The sequence below is a fragment of the Drosophila persimilis genome, unplaced genomic scaffold, assembly GCF_003286085.1.
Source record: "Drosophila persimilis strain 14011-0111.01,24,50 unplaced genomic scaffold, DperRS2 tig00000002-arrow-pilon, whole genome shotgun sequence".
In the NCBI taxonomy this organism is placed as follows: Eukaryota; Metazoa; Arthropoda; class Insecta; order Diptera; family Drosophilidae; genus Drosophila; species Drosophila persimilis.
Window position 1 is genome coordinate 16306377 of NW_020825289.1, and position 17769 is coordinate 16324145.

Genomic DNA, 17769 nt, shown 5'->3' on the forward strand with positions numbered 1-17769 from the left:
AAAAAATAAATAAATAAATAACAAGTAAATAAGGTAATTATAGCTGTCTGAGGTGGCTGCGCACTTGAGCCTGATAAGGGGGCTGTTAAATGGGCTCCCAGCATCGTCGAAAAAATCCCGGATGAATCATAAAACTAAAATGCTTTGTTTTTTCTTTCTTTTTGCTATTGCGTTCCCACACACATCGCTCCCACTCTCTCTCTCTCTTCCCCCCTGCTTCCATCAACTTTTCTACCAATCAATCATCGAATGTGAAAATTTTGATGCCGTTTAAGCCTGGCTTATTACGTATCCGTCTCTCCCATGCGATCAGTGCAGCGCCATGGATCTGGTGGACATTGATCAGGTCTTGGATAACCTGGAATTACGCATTGCCGCCGACGAGCAGGAGAGCAGGAATGCAGCGGCAGCAGCAGCAGCGGCAGCAGCATCAGCTGCAGCAGCGGCGTCAGTGGCAGCTGCAACGGTAGAATCTACGCCCACGCGTCCACTGGGAGACGGAGCCAGTGCCTCCAATGGGGGAGGAGTAGCTGCAGGAGGATTCGCAGCAGCAGGAACTGCTTCAGCAGTAGGTGCACCGCCCACCAAAAGCTTTGTGGGCGTCTCTCAGGTGTTCAATAGCCTGGACGACTATCGCAACAATGTGAAATCCCTGGAGGTGGACAACCAGCTCCCCAGCTATGACTGGCAGGCGGAGCACTCGCGCGATGTGGATGACAGCTTCGATGACATCAACAAGTTCAGCGAGGGGCAGGAGAAACGTCCGAATGAGGCCATAGTCTCTTCCTCCGAATCGCTAACTACCTCCTCCTGCTCCACGTTCTCATCGGGACCATCGCCAGTCAGCAACGACTCCGAGGAGATGGAGCCCAGTGCCCTGGAGGTGGTGGTGGCAGCGACACAGGCAGGGGCCATGCCGCAACCTGATGAGCCCAAAGTGGTGGTCGAGGACCTGGCCGTGGGTCTCTCCTCCATTTCCATCAGCAACAGCACGACCCCTGGGACACAGTCGCTGATGCCTGGCGAGGTGACGGCCTCCTCGATGCTCGGAAAGGTGCTCAACGAGTTGTCGGAGGATCTGACCAGCACAGACCAGGAGACGGAGGTCACCAATGGTCTGGAGGAGCTGCCGCGCGCAGTGAGTATCCAGTCAGATGGATCCTCCCTTCAAAGGCCTTCTCCTTATGCTCTAATTGATCCTTTTTAGGAATCCTTTCTCTCTGAAGCCCCTGCTTCTCCAAAAGAGCCAAAACCAAAGGATCAGGGGCCACGACGCCATCAGCCCGTGAAATTTTGCTCAACGATGGACGACATCTCCGACACGGAGCTAGACAGCATGCTCCAGGAGATTGATGTAGATGAAAACCAGGAGGGTCAAGTGGAGGAGCAGCAGCTGCAGCAGCAGGTTGAGATCCTTGAAGAAGAGGTATCCGCATCCGCCTCGGCGTCTGTTTCGCCCGTTACCGAAGAGGAGTCTGTGCGCATTCTCTCCGACCAGGAGACCACCTCTAACGATCAACTGAACGTGGACAACTTCTCGCAGGCCTCCACCGTTGAATTTGCGGAGCTGAAGCCCCACGAGGCTCCGGCCCCGGTGACGGCCATTGGCGAGGACATTGCCTCCTTTAGCAGCACGGAGTCGGATTCGCTTTCGGGCAGAAAGCTGGATGAAGAAGGGCCGGAGAATGACGAAAAGATGGAGGAGAATGGCGAGCAGCAACAGGTCGAGGGTGCCAGTGTGGCTGCGAATGCCCTGGAGGCCCTGGAACAGCGTCCCCAGAGACCGCAGACCCTGGATCTGGGCCAACAGGTAAACGCCAATGCCGGACAGACGCCGCCAGAGCCCTCCGAGGAGGTGCCCACTGCAGATGGATCCCAGGAGGACCAGCAGCTGTCACAGGCGGATGCCGCCTCGGGACCAGCCGAAGACGACGAGAGCCCCATCTACGAGGCCGTGGGGTACAGCGATCCGCATGCGAATCTGGGCAAGGTGCCGCCCATCTGGGTGCCGGACAACATGGCCGGGCAGTGCATGCAGTGCCACCAGAAGTTCACGATGATCAAGCGGCGCCACCACTGCCGCGCATGCGGCAAGGTGCTCTGCTCTGTCTGCTGTTCGCAGAAGTTTCGCCTGGAGTTTGCCAACGAGCCGGAGTCGCGTGTCTGCGTCCAGTGCTTCATGATCCTCACGGAACGGGAGGCTTCTGGCGACGCCTATCCGGACAATGCCTCCGCTCCGAACACGGTCCTGCCGCCCACGCCCATGCGTTCGCCCAATCCGAACAATCCCATGGAGTACTGCTCGACGATTCCGCCGCACCACCAGGTGGCCGCCAGCCCGGGCGTACCGCCGCCCAGCGTGATTGTGCCCGTGGGCGTGCTCAAGAAGACCGACGGCAGCTCCAATTCGAACTCCTCCTCCTCGGACAGCAAGAAGGGGCGCAAGCGCAAGAGCGTCATGTTCAGCGACGGCATCGCCCCAGGAAGCGAGCTGGCCAGCACCATGGAGCAGCAGTGGGGCGAGGCCAAGCAGGCACGTCGCGGCGTGCCCCGGAGCAATGGCGGCGGCCAGAAGCCACCCACTCCGGCGACGGAGGAACCCAGATCCAGTATTGAGAGCGCCACCAGTGCCACCATGGGACTGGTGGCCCAACTCTTCCGCGGCTCCATTCCACCAAGCGCGGCTGCGGCCACGCTGACGGCGGCCGAATCAAGCGGTAGGTAGTCCCTGAAGAGGCTCCCATCCAATCTGATCCTTCTTGTCTCCTCCACAGCCGCTCGTCCCACGGCCCAGACCTCGCCGCGCCGCAAGGTAGAGCCTGTACGCTCCCGAAAACTACCGCCGAACGGCGATGCCCAAGGCTGCTATCTGCCCGTCGAGGAGAACGCCCTGCCGCCCATCTGTTTGGCGGGCAAGGATGCCGGCAGCTGTGACGTTGAATACAAGGAGGTGCGCAACGATGGGGATCTCCTGGAGCGGCTGCAACACGAAACGCTCAAATTTATCTTGGAGAACAACTTCTACGTTCTGGTCAAGGTCATCAACAGTGAGTGGTGCGCCTTTTTACGCCCTGACATCCCTTACAATCCCCACAATTCCTCTTCCTCCAGTGAGCTGCTGCATGAACCGCTGGGTGCTGAACTTCACCACCTCCGGGCTGCACCACAAGGGCAGCGATGAGCTGATCATTCTACTGGAGATTAAGCCGCCCAAGCTGGGAGAACCGGCTGCAGGGGAGCCGGCTGTGCCGCGCGACGTGTTCCAGCACCTGTACGAGATCTATGTGGCGGATCATGCACGGACCAGCACCACCGAGCTGGCCTTTACCAGTCCCAGGAGCGCCCACTTTCTTGGATCGCGCGAGCACGGGGGCTTCATCTACATCCGGCCGACGTACCAGTGCCTGCAGGGCGTGATCGTACCGGAGAATCCCTATCTGGTGGGTGTGCTGATCCATCGACATGAGGTACCCTGGGCCAGGGTGCTGCCGCTGCGCCTGATCCTTCGCCTGGGCGCCCAGTACCGCTACTACCCCTGCCCGCTGATCTCGGTGCGCGGGCGCGAGTCGGTGTATGGGGAGATCGCGCAGACGATCATCAATTTCCTGGTGGACTTTCGCAACTACTCGTATTCGCTGCCCGCCATCCGGGGCCTGTACATCCACATGGAGGACCGCCAGATGACGGTGATTATTCCACGCTACCGCCAGCAGGACGTTATAAAGGCGATCAACAACGCCAGCGACCACATCCTGGCCTTTGCCGGCAACTTCTCAAAGGTGGCCGACGGGCATCTGGTGTGCATGCAGAACATCAACGACGACCGAAACGAGATGTACGCCTACTCCACGCAGGCCATCAACATCCAAGGGCAGCCCCGCAAGGTCACCGGCGCCAGCTTCTTTGTGCTGAACGAGGCTCTCAAGAGCACCAGCGGCTTGTCCGGCAAGTGCAGCATCGTTGAGGATGGCCTCATGGTCCAGATAATGCCAGCCAAAATGGAGGAAGTGCGTCAGGCGCTGCGAAACCAAACTGACATCGACATTGTGTGCGGTCCCGTCGATGCCAGCGACGACCAGAGCGAGATTGTCAGCATCAAGTGGGTGGACAACAATCGCGACATCAATGTGGGGTAAGGCCACAGATAATCCTCTACCGGCCTGTACTTTAAATGGAATCTTTTTCAGTGTAAAGTCGCCCATTGATGACATGGCCATGGAGGGCATCTCCAACATGCGGCTCCATGCCAGCTTCAACTATTCCAATGCCAATCACGTTATCCGCTTGAGTGATATCTACATTATTAAGGTGAGCTCGTTGTGGGATCATCTCTAAACGAACGAATCATCTATATATTATTCTTGTCGCTTTAGTGCGATGATTGGTATTCCACAAATGGTGGCAACTATGTGGACATCACTCGCATTGCCGAGCAACTGGCCCGAAGCGCCTCGATGGCCCTGCTCCCATTCCTCGATCTGCTTGCCGCCGCTGGCATCAACAAGGTTGGCCTCCGGGCCACGCTGGATCAGGAGAATGTATGTGAATTGATGGATATATGACCCATTTGCAATACAGATTATAATTTATATATTTCAAAAGGTCTGCTATGAGGCCGGTGCCCGTGGCTCGAAGCTCCCTCCGTTGTATATGAACGCCCTGGACAACCATCTGATAGCCACGCTTCATGGCGAATCGTCGGGCGTCCAGGAGCCCATCATCCTCGAGCTGGTGTTCTACATACTAAACGCCTGAATATAATCCCTCATAGTGCAATTCTTCTGTTGGAATCGAAAGCGATACGGAAACCGTCTTAAGTCTATGTCTAAGTCCACGGGCTGATCCGTTCTCTAGTTTTATTGTCCGGGTGGCTCAGCTACAATAATAACTGTGTATATATATAAGTAGTTCCATCGATTGGGTTTTGTCTCCGCTTTTCTACGACTTTTCCCATGTTTTGGTTTGTTTCAATCTAGTTTTTCGCCTGAACTTTTAACGATTTGAGTTTTCATTGAAAGTAAAAAGAAAAAAGTAAAAACTAAACCTATCTAAGAAACCTTAAATATATATATATTTCTATGTGATGTTCTTAAATAATGCTTTTCCAATTGAGTATATATAAAGATATGTGTACGCTGTATCTGTATGAATAACAAACTATATAAAAATGTTGGTTAAATGGCTGCTTCTCTTTTGGGTATGTTTCTCATTTCAAAAAGTAGATTGCGTGGTCAAAATAATGTAAATCATCTGTTAATACATTTAATCTTCGGCATAGCGAAATAATTCCAAAATAAATAGCTCAATAGGGAGGCATTTCAAATGTTTTATAGACGAAATGTAGGTAATATTGTTTCAAAAGGGATAATTTATATAAATTAAAGAGAGAAGATGGATGCTGGTTCGGAACAACCGAAAGAAGGGTTACCCAAATGAATGGCTATTCCTGATAACTTCAACCCGAAATTCGAAGCCGAACTGAAATTGATTCTACATTACAAATGCCACTCGACTTGTTATGGCCTGAGAGCGGGGCCACATAGAAATTAATTCAAATGGCAAAAACCAAGCGTAATGACTCCCAAAACATTATCCACAATTTTAGGAATTTTTTAAACACTTGACTGATTTTCACTGTTTTCTGTTGATAATTACCAGAGGATTCTGTTCGTCCTTTTATAGGCCACGAAACCCATTCGACAGCACATACATTCTCCTAAAAACTGTACAGTTTTCAACAATGTTTTAAGAGCACAGTGTTTTATCTGTTTGAAGTTGCAAATAGCGTTTGGGAGTCCAATGATTTCCAAAGACCGATGATTTCCAATGCAATCATTTCCATTATGCTCTTTTCATCATCAGGCAGCCCATGCCAAAAGCTATTTCGCTTTGCTTAAAAGATCCCACCTATTACTCGAAAAACTCTACAGTTGTAAAAGGCTTGTTTATGCCTCCTTCGAGCAGTTCCTTGATCCAATTATGGGTGACTTCTGGGGGTGGAAGTGATGGGCACTTGTAGACGTGATCATTATTTGGCTGACGGATATAGTTGCCACCGTTTCGCCAAGCCTGGAGATATGGAGCTCTATAGAAGCAGAGCCAACTACCCGTTGAATAAATCCCTCGGATATCGTTGTTAAATTATTCTTTATTCAATTTTAAGTGTTCCAATTGACTTTGCTGTGCGCGTGTGGGTTCCTACAAGGCCATTGCCAGACAGCAAGCACAAAATGAGTTAAAACTTGAATATAACAACCTATAAATGTATATAAAAATGATGTTCTCTTCGCTCGGATTGTACACAATTAAAGCCTAGAACGGTGACAGGGGACTGCAGCAGACGGACAGACCGAAATGGATGTATGTAGATGTACTCTCTCCATGGAGAGAGAGAGAGGTGTACGCATGTATCTATATACAGAATGCCATGGGGGGAGGGGGCGGGGAGTCATCAGTCGAGTTTGATTGGATTGTGTACACCTGTGTTACTCTGTTTATTAGCGGGTGTATAACTGCTTATGTGTAGATTTACGTTTTGTGTATGTATAACTTAAGCACTCTTGTCCCTTCGTTGTCGCTGCACCTGTCGAATGAGAGAGGGTGGAGGAGCCCCCTACAGCTCGTCGTGCTTGGGCCCGGAGAACTCATCGTGCGAGATGTAGCCGTTCTTGTCCTTGTCCTCGTGCTGGAAGATCTCCTCCACCAGCTTGTCGTTCTCGGCCAGCATGTTCTTCAGCTCGGACGAGTCCTGGCCCTCCACGGCCGTCATCTGCTTCTTCAGATACTCGCTCACCTACGGAAAACAGTGACAGGGATATAGTTCAGCGATTCCTTTCATAGTTGGAGGACAAAAGAAGAAGCTTTCTTTGGGGGTTAGTAACATTAGCGTATGGCCCAAACCCAACGGATATTTCATGAGTGTAAGAGACAGACATATCGTAATCAAAGTGCGATCCATACATATTCGATTACCTCTTCGCGACTCAGCTGCTTGTCGGCGTTCTCGTCGATCTCCTTGAACACGTTCGTGGTGGGCGGGGCATTGCCGATGTTGATCAGCTCCACGTCGAACAGAAGCGTGGCCTTGGGCGGGATCACATTGCCAGCTCCCTGATCGCCATAGCCCAGCTGTGGGGGGATCGTCAGCTTGCGCTTCTCACCTTAAATGCGGGAATTCCCATTAGACTCTGTTCAGACTGGATCTCTGTAGCCGCACTTACCCACGCACATGTTGAGCAGACCCTGGTCCCATCCCTTAATCACCTGTCCGGCGCCCAATTGGAATGTGAAGGGCTGGTCCCGGTCGAAGCTGGAAAAAAGATGCAGATTGTTAGACGCCTGTTAGCCGCAAAGTTTCAAGTGGGAAAGGGCATGTCCCCCGCCCTCGAACAGAGGCAATTCATCATTTTTTCACGTCTCTTTTTCGAAGGGAGGCAACTGGGTCGCTTTACAGTCTATAAAAAATATTTATTTGATGGCTTCGCTAAGCGAGTTTACTTTAATTTGTGGAACGCATGAAGGGCTCTCTGACAGGGGGGGGGGGGGGGGGGGGGGGGGGGGGGGACTGCTTCCTGTTCAGGTATGCATGAGAATGTCGCCGCTTGAGCTTGATGTATGATGTGCGTGGCACAGTTGCAAGTTGAATTAGGCATCAGGCAGGGCCGTTGATGGTGATTATGATATATAGAAGTGGATAAAGCGGACTGCTGGCAGACAATCCTGTAAAATGTCACCGTTAAGATGCTGTAAAGCGAGTTTATAGGCCAGAGAAGGGGGCATGGCAGAGAGAGATGAGAGTCTATGAAGGATTATACGGCTCAGATCTTACCAACTCCTGCTCCTGCCTCTTTTCCCCCTTCAATTAACATTGATCAAGCATATAAAGGAAAGACAAATCAGCTTTTCTTTGGCAGTTATTGCCCCAAAAATCGCATAAATTAGCGAATAAAGTCGGAATACACACGGAATAAAGCCCTTGAGCGGCGTGAGAAGAATCCGCGAAACGGAAAAGGAGGCGGGGGCGCACACCACTGGGTTGGGGTCCATAAAATGTTTCACATATTACTAGAAATTCATGGAAAATAATGCAATAAAAATTCACAGCCACAGCCACAGCCACAGACAACGACCATCACCTGCAGGGGCCATCGGGTGGGATACGCAACGTAAAGGTGTCTTAGATGCCCATAATCCCCGAAAACAAACAGAAAAACATACATAGTAACCACCCCACCATCCTGCCCAAAGAGAGAAGTACAAAATTTGTACGCTTTTTTATTTCATCTGGAGATTTGCACTTGAGCGAAAGCCACCGACGACGACGACACTTTGGTTCCGCTCCAGAGCCCCAACCAAAGCTCCACTTAACCGCTCCGTGTATATGCGCCGGGGTTTGTTTTTTTTTGTTTTCGGGTGGCTGGATTATTCAGCGGCAATCCGCATGCCACATGCCGCATGCCCCATCATCATGAGGCGGCGCGACTTCCAACTCGGAATTGAAACAACAGCGAAACATGAAACATGTAAAAATGTTTGCAAAATGCCCAAGAGATGCACATAAAATATTTAACAGACAAGGCTGTGCGCCGGAGGTGGGCGGCGGCAGGAGGAGTGGCACTTGACTAGCTCTAGAAGTTTTGTGGCCCCACCTCAAGGGGGCCAGGGTGCAGGCAAAGGCGCTACATGTGGGTGACGCCTTGTTAATCATTTGCTGGCGCTTTGCCCCCGCCTCCGAGTGTTGCCTCAAGTCCAATAATCTGTCTCGCATTCGCTCTCTCGGGGCAGGGAAAATGCTGGTCCCGGCAAAAGTTTAAAGAAACATTGTTCTCCCCCCCCTCTCGGAAAACTTTCTCAACAAAGAACAACGATTATAATTTGATGAGGAACACCAAGAGAGTTTCCAAGGAAAAGAATTTGCCTTCCAGTTAGGAGGAGGCCCAGGCGACACATTTCAATTGCTAGATCTCCAGAGGGCCAACAGGAGATCAGATCTCTTATAATTTTGATGGGAGTTTAAGGAAAAGAATAAGATGGCCCTCCAATAATAGAGGGATAAGAAAACATCAGAATCCCCATACTTATCCCTATGAATATCATTCAATAAGCAATTAAGATATTATTTGATATTCCTTGTCCATTAATTAGTTTTCCAATTAATTAAACCTTTAATTTGTTTCCTCTTCCATATCCCAGAAATTTAATTCACAAACGTTTAACAACGTTGTAAATAAATGATTAAAATCGTTTAAATGTGTTGATTTTTTCAGTCAACGGAAACTCTTCCTCCCCTTGCATCCCTGACCCTCACATTCGGCTTGTCCTCTGCCACCCCCAGAGTCCTTAAATATTTATGAATCGCCTGGAAAGATAAACAAAAGGTCAACTCCAACTGCAGTTCTGGGTAGATCCCAATCCCACACTCCCTCCTCGGACTGGGACGGATGGACGGACGGACGGACGGACGGCCCCTGCACAGGTGTTTTTAAGCTGCTGGACAAACAGGCTGCCGTTGCAGATGCCGATGCCGATGCCGACGCCGATGCTGGTGTTGCATAAGGCCTGTCCAAAGTCAAACAGATATCATATGCATTTCGCAAGCGTTTTTTCAGGTGTTTTCTGTGCGTTTTTCCCGCGTTAACCGAGCGCTTTTTCCAGCCTCTCTGCCGCTTGGAGGGAAGATTATTTTAGGGATTTTAGGGGTTCGTTTTTTGGTGGCGCCTTTATGGGCAGCGCATTATCATAAAGTCAAACAAGAAATGCCAACTCATTCATCCACTCCCTAAATAATTTAACAGTTTCGATTTCATTCTTTTGCCTGGCAATCCGTATCCGTATCTGTGTATCTGCGAGTCCTCCAACGCATCGAATAATTTAAAATGCAGCTGAATGGGCGCCCAAACATCCGTTTACCATTCGCTACCATCCTACGTGATTCCGCACCGCGGGGGTGCGTGCCGTCTGGGGGCAGGTGGTGGGTGGCGCCTCCAAAATCATACCACGTCACTGCCACAGTCCTCAGACACATTCAATCCAATCAAATTGAATCCTTTTGCCATTTCCCCCACGATGCTGGAGAGCGCTCCCCAGATGACCTCGTTTTATGTGTCCGTTCGGCAGGAAAAAAAAGTTATAAAATCAAATATGCAACCGCAATTCCTTCGACTTCCTTTCCAGCCTCCCCTGTGGGGCGACAAGTTGCGATTAACGTGCAGCCAAGGACAAGGACCTCGGGAGGACTGCTCTCACAGATCTGGGCGTCCACTCCGGTCAATGTGCGAACAATTCACACAAAAAGTTTGAACAAGTTTGTGCAGCCGCCTCGAAACACAAGTGCCGTCACGAGAGCGAGAGACACAGAAATTTATGCCCCCCACAGATGGTGGCACGTTCTACGAACCCTTCCTCGCCGCCGCCTGCCCCGCCCAGAGCAGTCCCGAAAAACTGCTGTGAATTCTGGAAAATAAAAATTGCAACCGTTGAAGCTCATTAATTATTTAAACTATCTACAAATGTGCCCGACGTCTGAGTCTCGCAATGGGGGAAACCCATATATTGTGTATTCCGTGGCAGGCTGGCCATAAAAGTCTGGCCTGCCGCTGCAGCAGCAGCAGCACCAGCAGCAGCAGCCGATTGCTGCCACATGGTAATGAGCTTTAGATTTACTAGTGGCAACTCTGGGTCTCGCCGCCAGCCAGGGTTGTAGCGCTTCATAAATGTTTCTTTTCATCTCTTCCTGCTATCAGAATTGGTGTCAAGGTGTCCGGCTTCTCTCCGACGGTCACTCAAGCAGATCCAAAGGCCACTTGCCAGCAGCACCCTCTCCCCCCTCCACACCTGTTACACCTATCGCTTCGTCCCCTCCTCTGGGGGACATTCAAGGTTGTCTTTGATGCTGTTGAAGGCGGCCAAGAGTAAACGGAAACTTTCACTTTGATGCATTTTCTGCTTGCTGCCTGTTTCTTGCGTTTCTTTACGCACTCTGCTTTTGGACACTAAATTGCACTTGCCACAACACAACACAACACACAGAGAGGTGCCGTGGCAGGGGCGTGCCTCACTGCCTGCACTTGCCACATACAAATCATGGCAGCCAAAAAGCGACAACATCACAATTTATGGCCCGTTGCTTCAGGTAACTGACTTCTATTCATGTCCTCTCTCTCTCTCTCTCTCTCTCTCTGTATCTCTCTGTATCTCTTCCTTGCTCAGACTCTTGGCCACTTTTTAGTGACGTTGTCAACAAACTTGTTTCTACATCTTCCCATCCAGCGAAAGGAGAGCAGCAGTCTGTATTTTTTAAAGCCTCTAAGGATTGACCTTCTGCGAAAGAGAAAACCTGATACTTTTCAAGATGAATATTAGCTATCAAAAATTCCAAAATAATCCCCAAAACTATGGGCACATTTTACAATCGTATTAGGTAAGAATTCTGTTAAAATTTAAGACCCAAAATTATTGTAATTTAAATCAAATATTTCACTTCAAATTTCTTTTCTTTCTTTACACGTTACTCCCTTTGCAAGCTTTCACTCTGAAAACTAGCCATCAATTCACCATTTTTATAAAATGTTGTATATAAAGATGTGATATAACTCGTAATGCCCTATAAGGGTACAACCTCGCTGACCATAACTTGGCTATAGGGGATTTCCAGATTTAAATTCTTGTAATAATACAAAATCCATTGGAAAAGTGTTACTTTATTGGTAACTGTGGACGGTTAGAGATCGAGCTTTTAGGTGTTTAAAGGTATATACTTTCCCTATAACTGGATTTTCGTATAGGACTATTTTCCCTATCCTTTCCCAATCGATCCCCTCAACTATTTCTGCAACCCTTTCGTTTGGTTTCTTTTCTATTATTTTCAAAATAGTACATCCTTTTAACCCGTTTCATAGGGTATGGATATGGATCCCTTTTGGATGTCCATATTTAATTTTAGCAAGTTTTTGCTGCTCTTGGCAAAATGTTTGAAGCTCAAGTAACAAATTAATTTACCCAAGAAGAATGACAACGAACTCAGAGGCTGAGTGGGGCACGTTGCACATAAGAAACTTGTATGGGGCACGGCACGGCGCACACAAAACACAACACATATATCATAAAAGAGTGGTGGGAGGAGTGGAGGGAGGACAGAGGCAGGCAGTAGTCATGTTTCGCGTCAGGATGATTAGAATATAGCGCGCAAGGAGGCTAAATAATTTATGCGGCCAAATGAAGGTTTGCGGGTCAAAAGTGGAGCCCAACTTGTTGCAAGAGTCACCCCGTGGGGGGGGGGGAAGGAAGTAGAAGCAGTCGCAGGAGTACTCCATTGACAAACTGTGGCCGCACGTGACATGGCTATGGCGCTGACAGGTAGACTCCACCACTCCAGATGGTACTTCCATTGCTTCTTCTTTTGGCGGAGACAATGAATATAAAAGCCGGAGACGGGCACGTGACGGGTCTCTCTGCTGCCCGTCCTGCTCATTATTGAATTAGTTGTGGAAACGAGAGCCTTTTTTAATTGTCCGAAAGGTAAGGCAGGTGCCTCCCCTCCTGGCACTGTCCGAGAAATGGTTTGTAATCCTTTTTATAAGCAACCAGGCACGTATGCAATTGAAGCATCTCCTGATATTATTTCTCCCGGAATGTGTGCTTAGGACAGTTCCCATTTTGATTGGCATTTCAATAGGCATTCCCCCAATCGAAGGACTTGTCAAAAGCACAAGAAAATGATTCTTTCTTGCCTTCACTTAAGCCTTTCCTCAGCTCCGGCTCGTCTCCGGGTAAAAGCTTAATTATCCCCAGAAAAACGGGGGGCTGGTGCCTGCTTTCAGGCACCTAATTTCCGTTGCAGTCTCATGGTTCGAAAGGAAGACAAGCTGTTTGCAGCCAGAGGCAGTGGCTGAAAACAGATTTTTGCATAGCAACAAAAGAAAACTCTTTGCGAGGGGCACCTTTGCGGGTACCCCAGCAGGGAGCCGCAGCTGTCGACATCCTTGACTGCACTTGACTGCCAAAGTGCCTTGTTATACCCTCGAAAAGGGTATTGTGATTATGTCTGGGTGTTAGCTTGAAGTGTTTTCGAGCAGAAGTGCTGATATATTGTAGTTTCAAGCTGAAAGATATACATATTGATGAGTGTAGAGTATCCCATTCTTCGGCTCAAACAGGCGATTCCTTATCTCTTGTTTATTGCTTTGACTTTTCGACGGCAGAGGCAGCATTTAAGCCGCAGCAACAAGTGGCAGACGGAATCTGGCATGGGCCAGAAGATGCACTCTGATTAAGTTAGTTAGTTGGCCTGCTCCGACTCCGACTCCGACTCCCACTCCCACTCAGGGCGGGGGGCAGGTCTGTGACTTTGCCACGCTAAATTTAACAGCAATTGCAAAACTTTCAACAGAGTCTCTCAGATAATTTGCCACTCAGTGTGCAACCAAAAGACAAGGTAAGCCCAAAACCAAAGGACAACTTTCGGCTCCAATGAGTGGCAGGACGAGAAGGAGCCACTCCTCTGGCTGGACATGTGACATGAAATGTTTTCGGGCTTTTAGCATATGGCCAGGCCTGGAAGGGTAGGAGGACCTGGGACGATTACGAAATCATTTCCTTTATGAGAGACACAATTTTCTGGTCATAAAATGAAATCAAAATTTGATAAGCCCAAAGATAACGAGAGGACAGTAAGGTAAACAGAAAGAGAAAGGGTGGCCGGCTTATGCTAAATTTATATATGGTACATACTCGTATATATGTTCATATATCAGGTGTCCTAATCGCGGTTATCTCCACACAGCTGCTATCGATGGGGATTGCTGATGATAAACGAAATTTTAGCGCTTGCCAAAATGATTACACGCCTCCAAAAGATTCCCCCAGTGCCCTGGGAGGAAAAGCACATGTACCTCTCGTATTACACTCTTTTAAGAGATTTTTCAGCTTTAATTGGTTACTCGGCTCTTTGTTGGATGGCAACTGAGTGTAGAAGTGGGGAGCATGGGGCTGTGCTCATGTTTTAAATGAAGCAGACAACACACACGATTTATTAGTGTCGTTTAAGGGTTAAAAATGATATGAGAGAACCATACTGGAACGAGATCTCGCTTCATTCGTGGAAGTTGGTGCTGGAAAATGAAGTGTGTAGGGATCATTGAAATTAAAGGAAAATACAAAAGATAGCTTGGAAATATGTTCGAGTACTTGAAGAGCTTTGAATGAATATATTCGCCGGTGTGGTAACCACCCAATCTCACACCCCCTGTGCCACGATAGAAGCTGATTTCTTTGCTTTATGAGGGCCACGTCAACGCCGCACACCCGACGGAAGCCGAAACAAAAACAAAGCATACACAAAAACCAAAGATAATGGGTAGGGGCTGTGGCAGTGGCTGGGGGGCGCCTGTGGTGGGGCATGGGGCATTCAGGCATGGAAAATGCAACAGCAACAAGAACAACAATGCAACAATGAGATCGCTTATCAGTTGGCGTCTAATTTACGACAATGAGCCGCCGTGTCGACAGACGCCTATGGATGCCTATGCACCGCAGTATGTGCCCCAACCCGCCACAATTTTAATCCCCATTCAGAGAGTGTGTCCGTGTTAAACTCGGATGTGTGTGTGCTATGGAGATTACGGCAGCAATCAGCTTTAAACATTGTCCAGCCCATGGCTAACCCCTGACCCTGTAGGAAGCGTTTTTAATGAGAAAGAACTCACCTCGAATCGAACTTCTTGCCATCGGCCTGCAGGGTGCCAGTGTAGTGCATCGTGAGGGAGTCTCCGCTCTTGGACTTCTGCTCGCACACCTCCGGGGTGCTGACCACCTCCACCTTGAGGTCCTCGGCGCGGACGAGGCTGCTGCTGGCCAGCAGAAGGCACGACAAAACGAGAGTGGACTTCAACATGGCTGCAAAGTAAACAGAAAGATGGGGGAAAGCTCGATTAACCAAAAATACGGCCTTGATTGGGGCAAGTGGAAGGTAGAGGAGGGAACAGGAGGGACACTGTTCCTCCAGTGTTTGTGACACTGCAATACACAGTTGAGAATGAATAATTTCCGAGTAGATAAACCTCTTGACTGCCCGATACCCAACGATAATAGACGACTAACCTTGTAGATAGAGTGGATAGAGCAGATAAAGGATGGTCTCACATTGAGTTAAGGAAAGCCTATTAAAAGCTTGGTTATACTTGAATGAAACCCCATTGAAACTCCTTACATCCTGTATATACTGTTCCTAGCACACTTCCTTCCTCTGATCACCAGATCAGTCCTGAAGTAATGAGCACCATCTTTTACAAGTTCAGATCCATCAACACTATTATCTTTTGCCTTTAGCTCTTCATCACCATCACCTTCCACTGATATTTCATGATGAATGTTGCGTAAACGCGATAAATGTTGGATTTAAACCAATTACCCAAAGAGGTGCAATGGTTTTGCTCAACAGTGTAAAGATGAAATTGAAATGAAGAGTGTAAGAGGTGTAAGAGGTGTAAGAGGTGCAAGAGAGGACGGAGGCGATTGTGAATGGGATGTGAAGAGCAGAAATTAGTCATTATGCAAATGTGCAATTCATTTTTTTTTTTGCTTGTGGCGAGGGGAAGAGCCGTCTGTGCCAGCTTCGACCATCTGCTGGACTGGCCGACCCCGACCGTATGATGGGGGGGATTATGCAAGCCGAAGCCGAAAGTTATTGCGCGTATTATTGCGGACATGGCGTATGCGTAATGTCCGCACAGAGTGACCACAGCAATTGGGAATTTCAGAGAGCTAGTGGCCGCACACGTAGGTGTTCCGTTCGCAAATGAAAGTTGCGGCATGAAAGCGCGTAGGTCGAACGGTCGAACGGTCGGTCGAAAGCCCTGGCAGATGAGACAATGCTAAAAATGATTTGCAATAAATTCATTTCTCAACAAGAAAAGAGTAGACAGGCAGGCAGGGGGGAAACTTTCACTGGATAGAAAGGCAATGGAGTCAGATCGAGAGTGCCTTCAATTACGTGATATCGACATTAGCATCTTTTGGACTATGTAGCGGAAAAATGTAAGGGGAGGCATACTCGGAGATTGCTCTTCCCCTCTCGCTGAGTGGCTGGAAGACTGACCTTTATATCAAAACTGCCTTTTCTGCCCGTGACTCTTTTAAAAGCCAAATAAAATAAAAGATAATGCTGCTCTCCACCAACTGTCGCCACTTGTCTATCTCTGCCCAACGATCTTTATGTTTGGTTTCATCCTCACATAGGTCCCCCACTCAGAGGAGATCTTGCGGCCGCTCTTGCACCGCCTTAGCCTCACCCTCGCAATAAAATACCTTGCTCCGTTTCTTTTTTTTTCTTTCTGATTGCCTGCGTATGTGTGTGTGTGTGTGCTGGTACCCAAAAAACCTGTTGGGGGCGGACTGTTGCTTCTTCTTTTCTTTTTTCTGTTTATGTCTGATATTTGTCTGCTCTTTTTGTTGGTATTTCTTGTTGTTGCTGTTGTGGTTGTTGGTGGTGGTGGTGTTTGACAGTTCAGTGAACCACTGCAGTGTACCGTTGGCTCCAAATCTGGGACTCAATTTGCAGCCTACCGCTAAATGAATCGAATATGGAATGGCTTGGGGCTGGAGCACTGCGGGAAAACTCTGACCAAGCTCTGACCACGTCATGACTTTTCCACTTCCCTTCCCAAACGCTAATTGTTCATATACGATCTCAAGATCGGGGACAACAAATAAACCGATCGTGATTGAGCTACGAAGTAAACGGAAATACCGCCCGGCAACATCTTTTTCTTTGTACTTCGAGCGATAAGCTCTCGCTTTCCTCTCTCGCACGATCACTGCTCTGCTCTCTCTGTCTCTCTTCTCTCTTTCCCGACGGCTCGTACGCGTGTGGTCGTGGTCTGAATATGAATGAAAGAGACGACTGCAGGCAAAGTACACGCTTTCTTTTCATTTCGCCTCTGAATGAACAAATTTCACTACAAATTTACGCTAGCCAAGCACACAGATTGGATGATATACCTTTTGGGTGTTTTCTACAGATAGATATCACTGGGATACTTGGCTATCGGAGGAGAGGGCGCGGCTGAGGATGATCGAGTGGAGACACAAGCACAGAAACACGCGGGCAACAGTGGCGGCGGAGGAGGGTGGACTGGTGCGTTCGACTCTCGAGAGGCAACTGCTGGAAATGTGGTCGGTCGCGACGGTTTACTATAACGGAGAGTTAGTGCTAGCGATCAGCGGATTCACTAAAATATCATGCTGCTCAGGGTACACCAACGAAAAGGTGAGGTCATGCTCCAGGTAGCAAAAGTTGTGCGCTCTCTCCCACGGCGAGAGTCTGCTCGCCAGACCCTCTTCTTGGTGTACCCTGCTGGCACTCTCTCTCTCTCTTCCCATGTTCACACTGTCTGAGCGACAGCACTTGTCCACGTAATCAAATTACTCGCGCCGCCCAGGAGCGGTTCACGCTGATAAAGTGGCAGAGGGCCTGAGCCGTTCAGTTCCGTTCCGCTTTCTGTTGATTATTATCACTTGCCAGAGGAATTCTATGACTTTTAAATGTGTAGTTTTTTTCAACTTTAGTTGTAGTTTATGTTAATAGTTGTTGTTGTTGTAGATTGGTATTTATATCGTCACAGTTGTCAAGTTATTCGTCATAAATTTATAACTCCTAAAGTAGTTTTCAGGGTTTTTAATACCAATAGTTACTAATAGTTGAGAAACTTCAGTGTTTGTTCAATGGAATATATTTAAATAATATTATTCATTATTTTATCAATGGCATTTTAC

At 48.6% G+C, this 17769-nt stretch overlaps 2 protein-coding genes across 2 annotated transcripts; one reads left to right on the plus strand and one right to left on the minus strand.

Annotated features, from left to right (window-relative positions):
• The first annotated feature begins 210 nt into the window (after positions 1–210).
• On the plus strand, positions 211–4901 carry LOC6593210 (zinc finger FYVE domain-containing protein 9). Its single transcript, XM_002018003.2, has 7 exons — positions 211–1138; positions 1208–2717; positions 2775–3047; positions 3112–4132; positions 4188–4308; positions 4374–4538; positions 4603–4901. Exons 1-7 carry the CDS (start codon positions 323–325, stop codon positions 4753–4755), a joined length of 4059 nt encoding a protein of 1352 aa, XP_002018039.1. The 5' UTR covers positions 211–322; the 3' UTR covers positions 4756–4901.
• A 1564-nt stretch (positions 4902–6465) lies between these two features.
• Positions 6466–17151, minus strand: LOC6593209 (FK506-binding protein 2). Its single transcript, XM_002018002.2, has 5 exons — positions 16996–17151; positions 14703–14892; positions 7221–7309; positions 6973–7160; positions 6466–6793 (listed from the first exon to the last, which is right to left on the minus strand). Exons 2-5 carry the CDS (start codon positions 14888–14890, stop codon positions 6614–6616), a joined length of 645 nt encoding a protein of 214 aa, XP_002018038.1. The 5' UTR covers positions 14891–14892; positions 16996–17151; the 3' UTR covers positions 6466–6613.
• Between the last annotated feature and the right edge of the window lie 618 nt (positions 17152–17769).

What these genes read in the sequence shown, in the direction of transcription:
- LOC6593209 (XM_002018002.2), bottom strand. Translation starts at nt 14,890, where the DNA reads ATGTTGAAGTCCACTCTCGTTTTGTCGTGCCTTCTGCTGGCCAGCAGC. An exon ending in GGCAAGAAGTTCGATTCGAG is followed by an intron (nt 7,310 to 14,702) that starts GTGAGTTCTTTC and finishes TCTTTTTTCCAG; the next exon opens with CTTCGACCGGGACCAGCCCT. An exon ending in AGCAGCTGAGTCGCGAAGAG is followed by an intron (nt 6,794 to 6,972) that starts GTAATCGAATAT and finishes TGTTTTCCGTAG; the next exon opens with GTGAGCGAGTATCTGAAGAA.
- LOC6593210 (XM_002018003.2), top strand. Translation starts at nt 323, where the DNA reads ATGGATCTGGTGGACATTGATCAGGTCTTGGATAACCTGGAATTACGC. An exon ending in TGGAGGAGCTGCCGCGCGCA is followed by an intron (nt 1,139 to 1,207) that starts GTGAGTATCCAG and finishes GATCCTTTTTAG; the next exon opens with GAATCCTTTCTCTCTGAAGC. An exon ending in GACGGCGGCCGAATCAAGCG is followed by an intron (nt 2,718 to 2,774) that starts GTAGGTAGTCCC and finishes TCTCCTCCACAG; the next exon opens with CCGCTCGTCCCACGGCCCAG.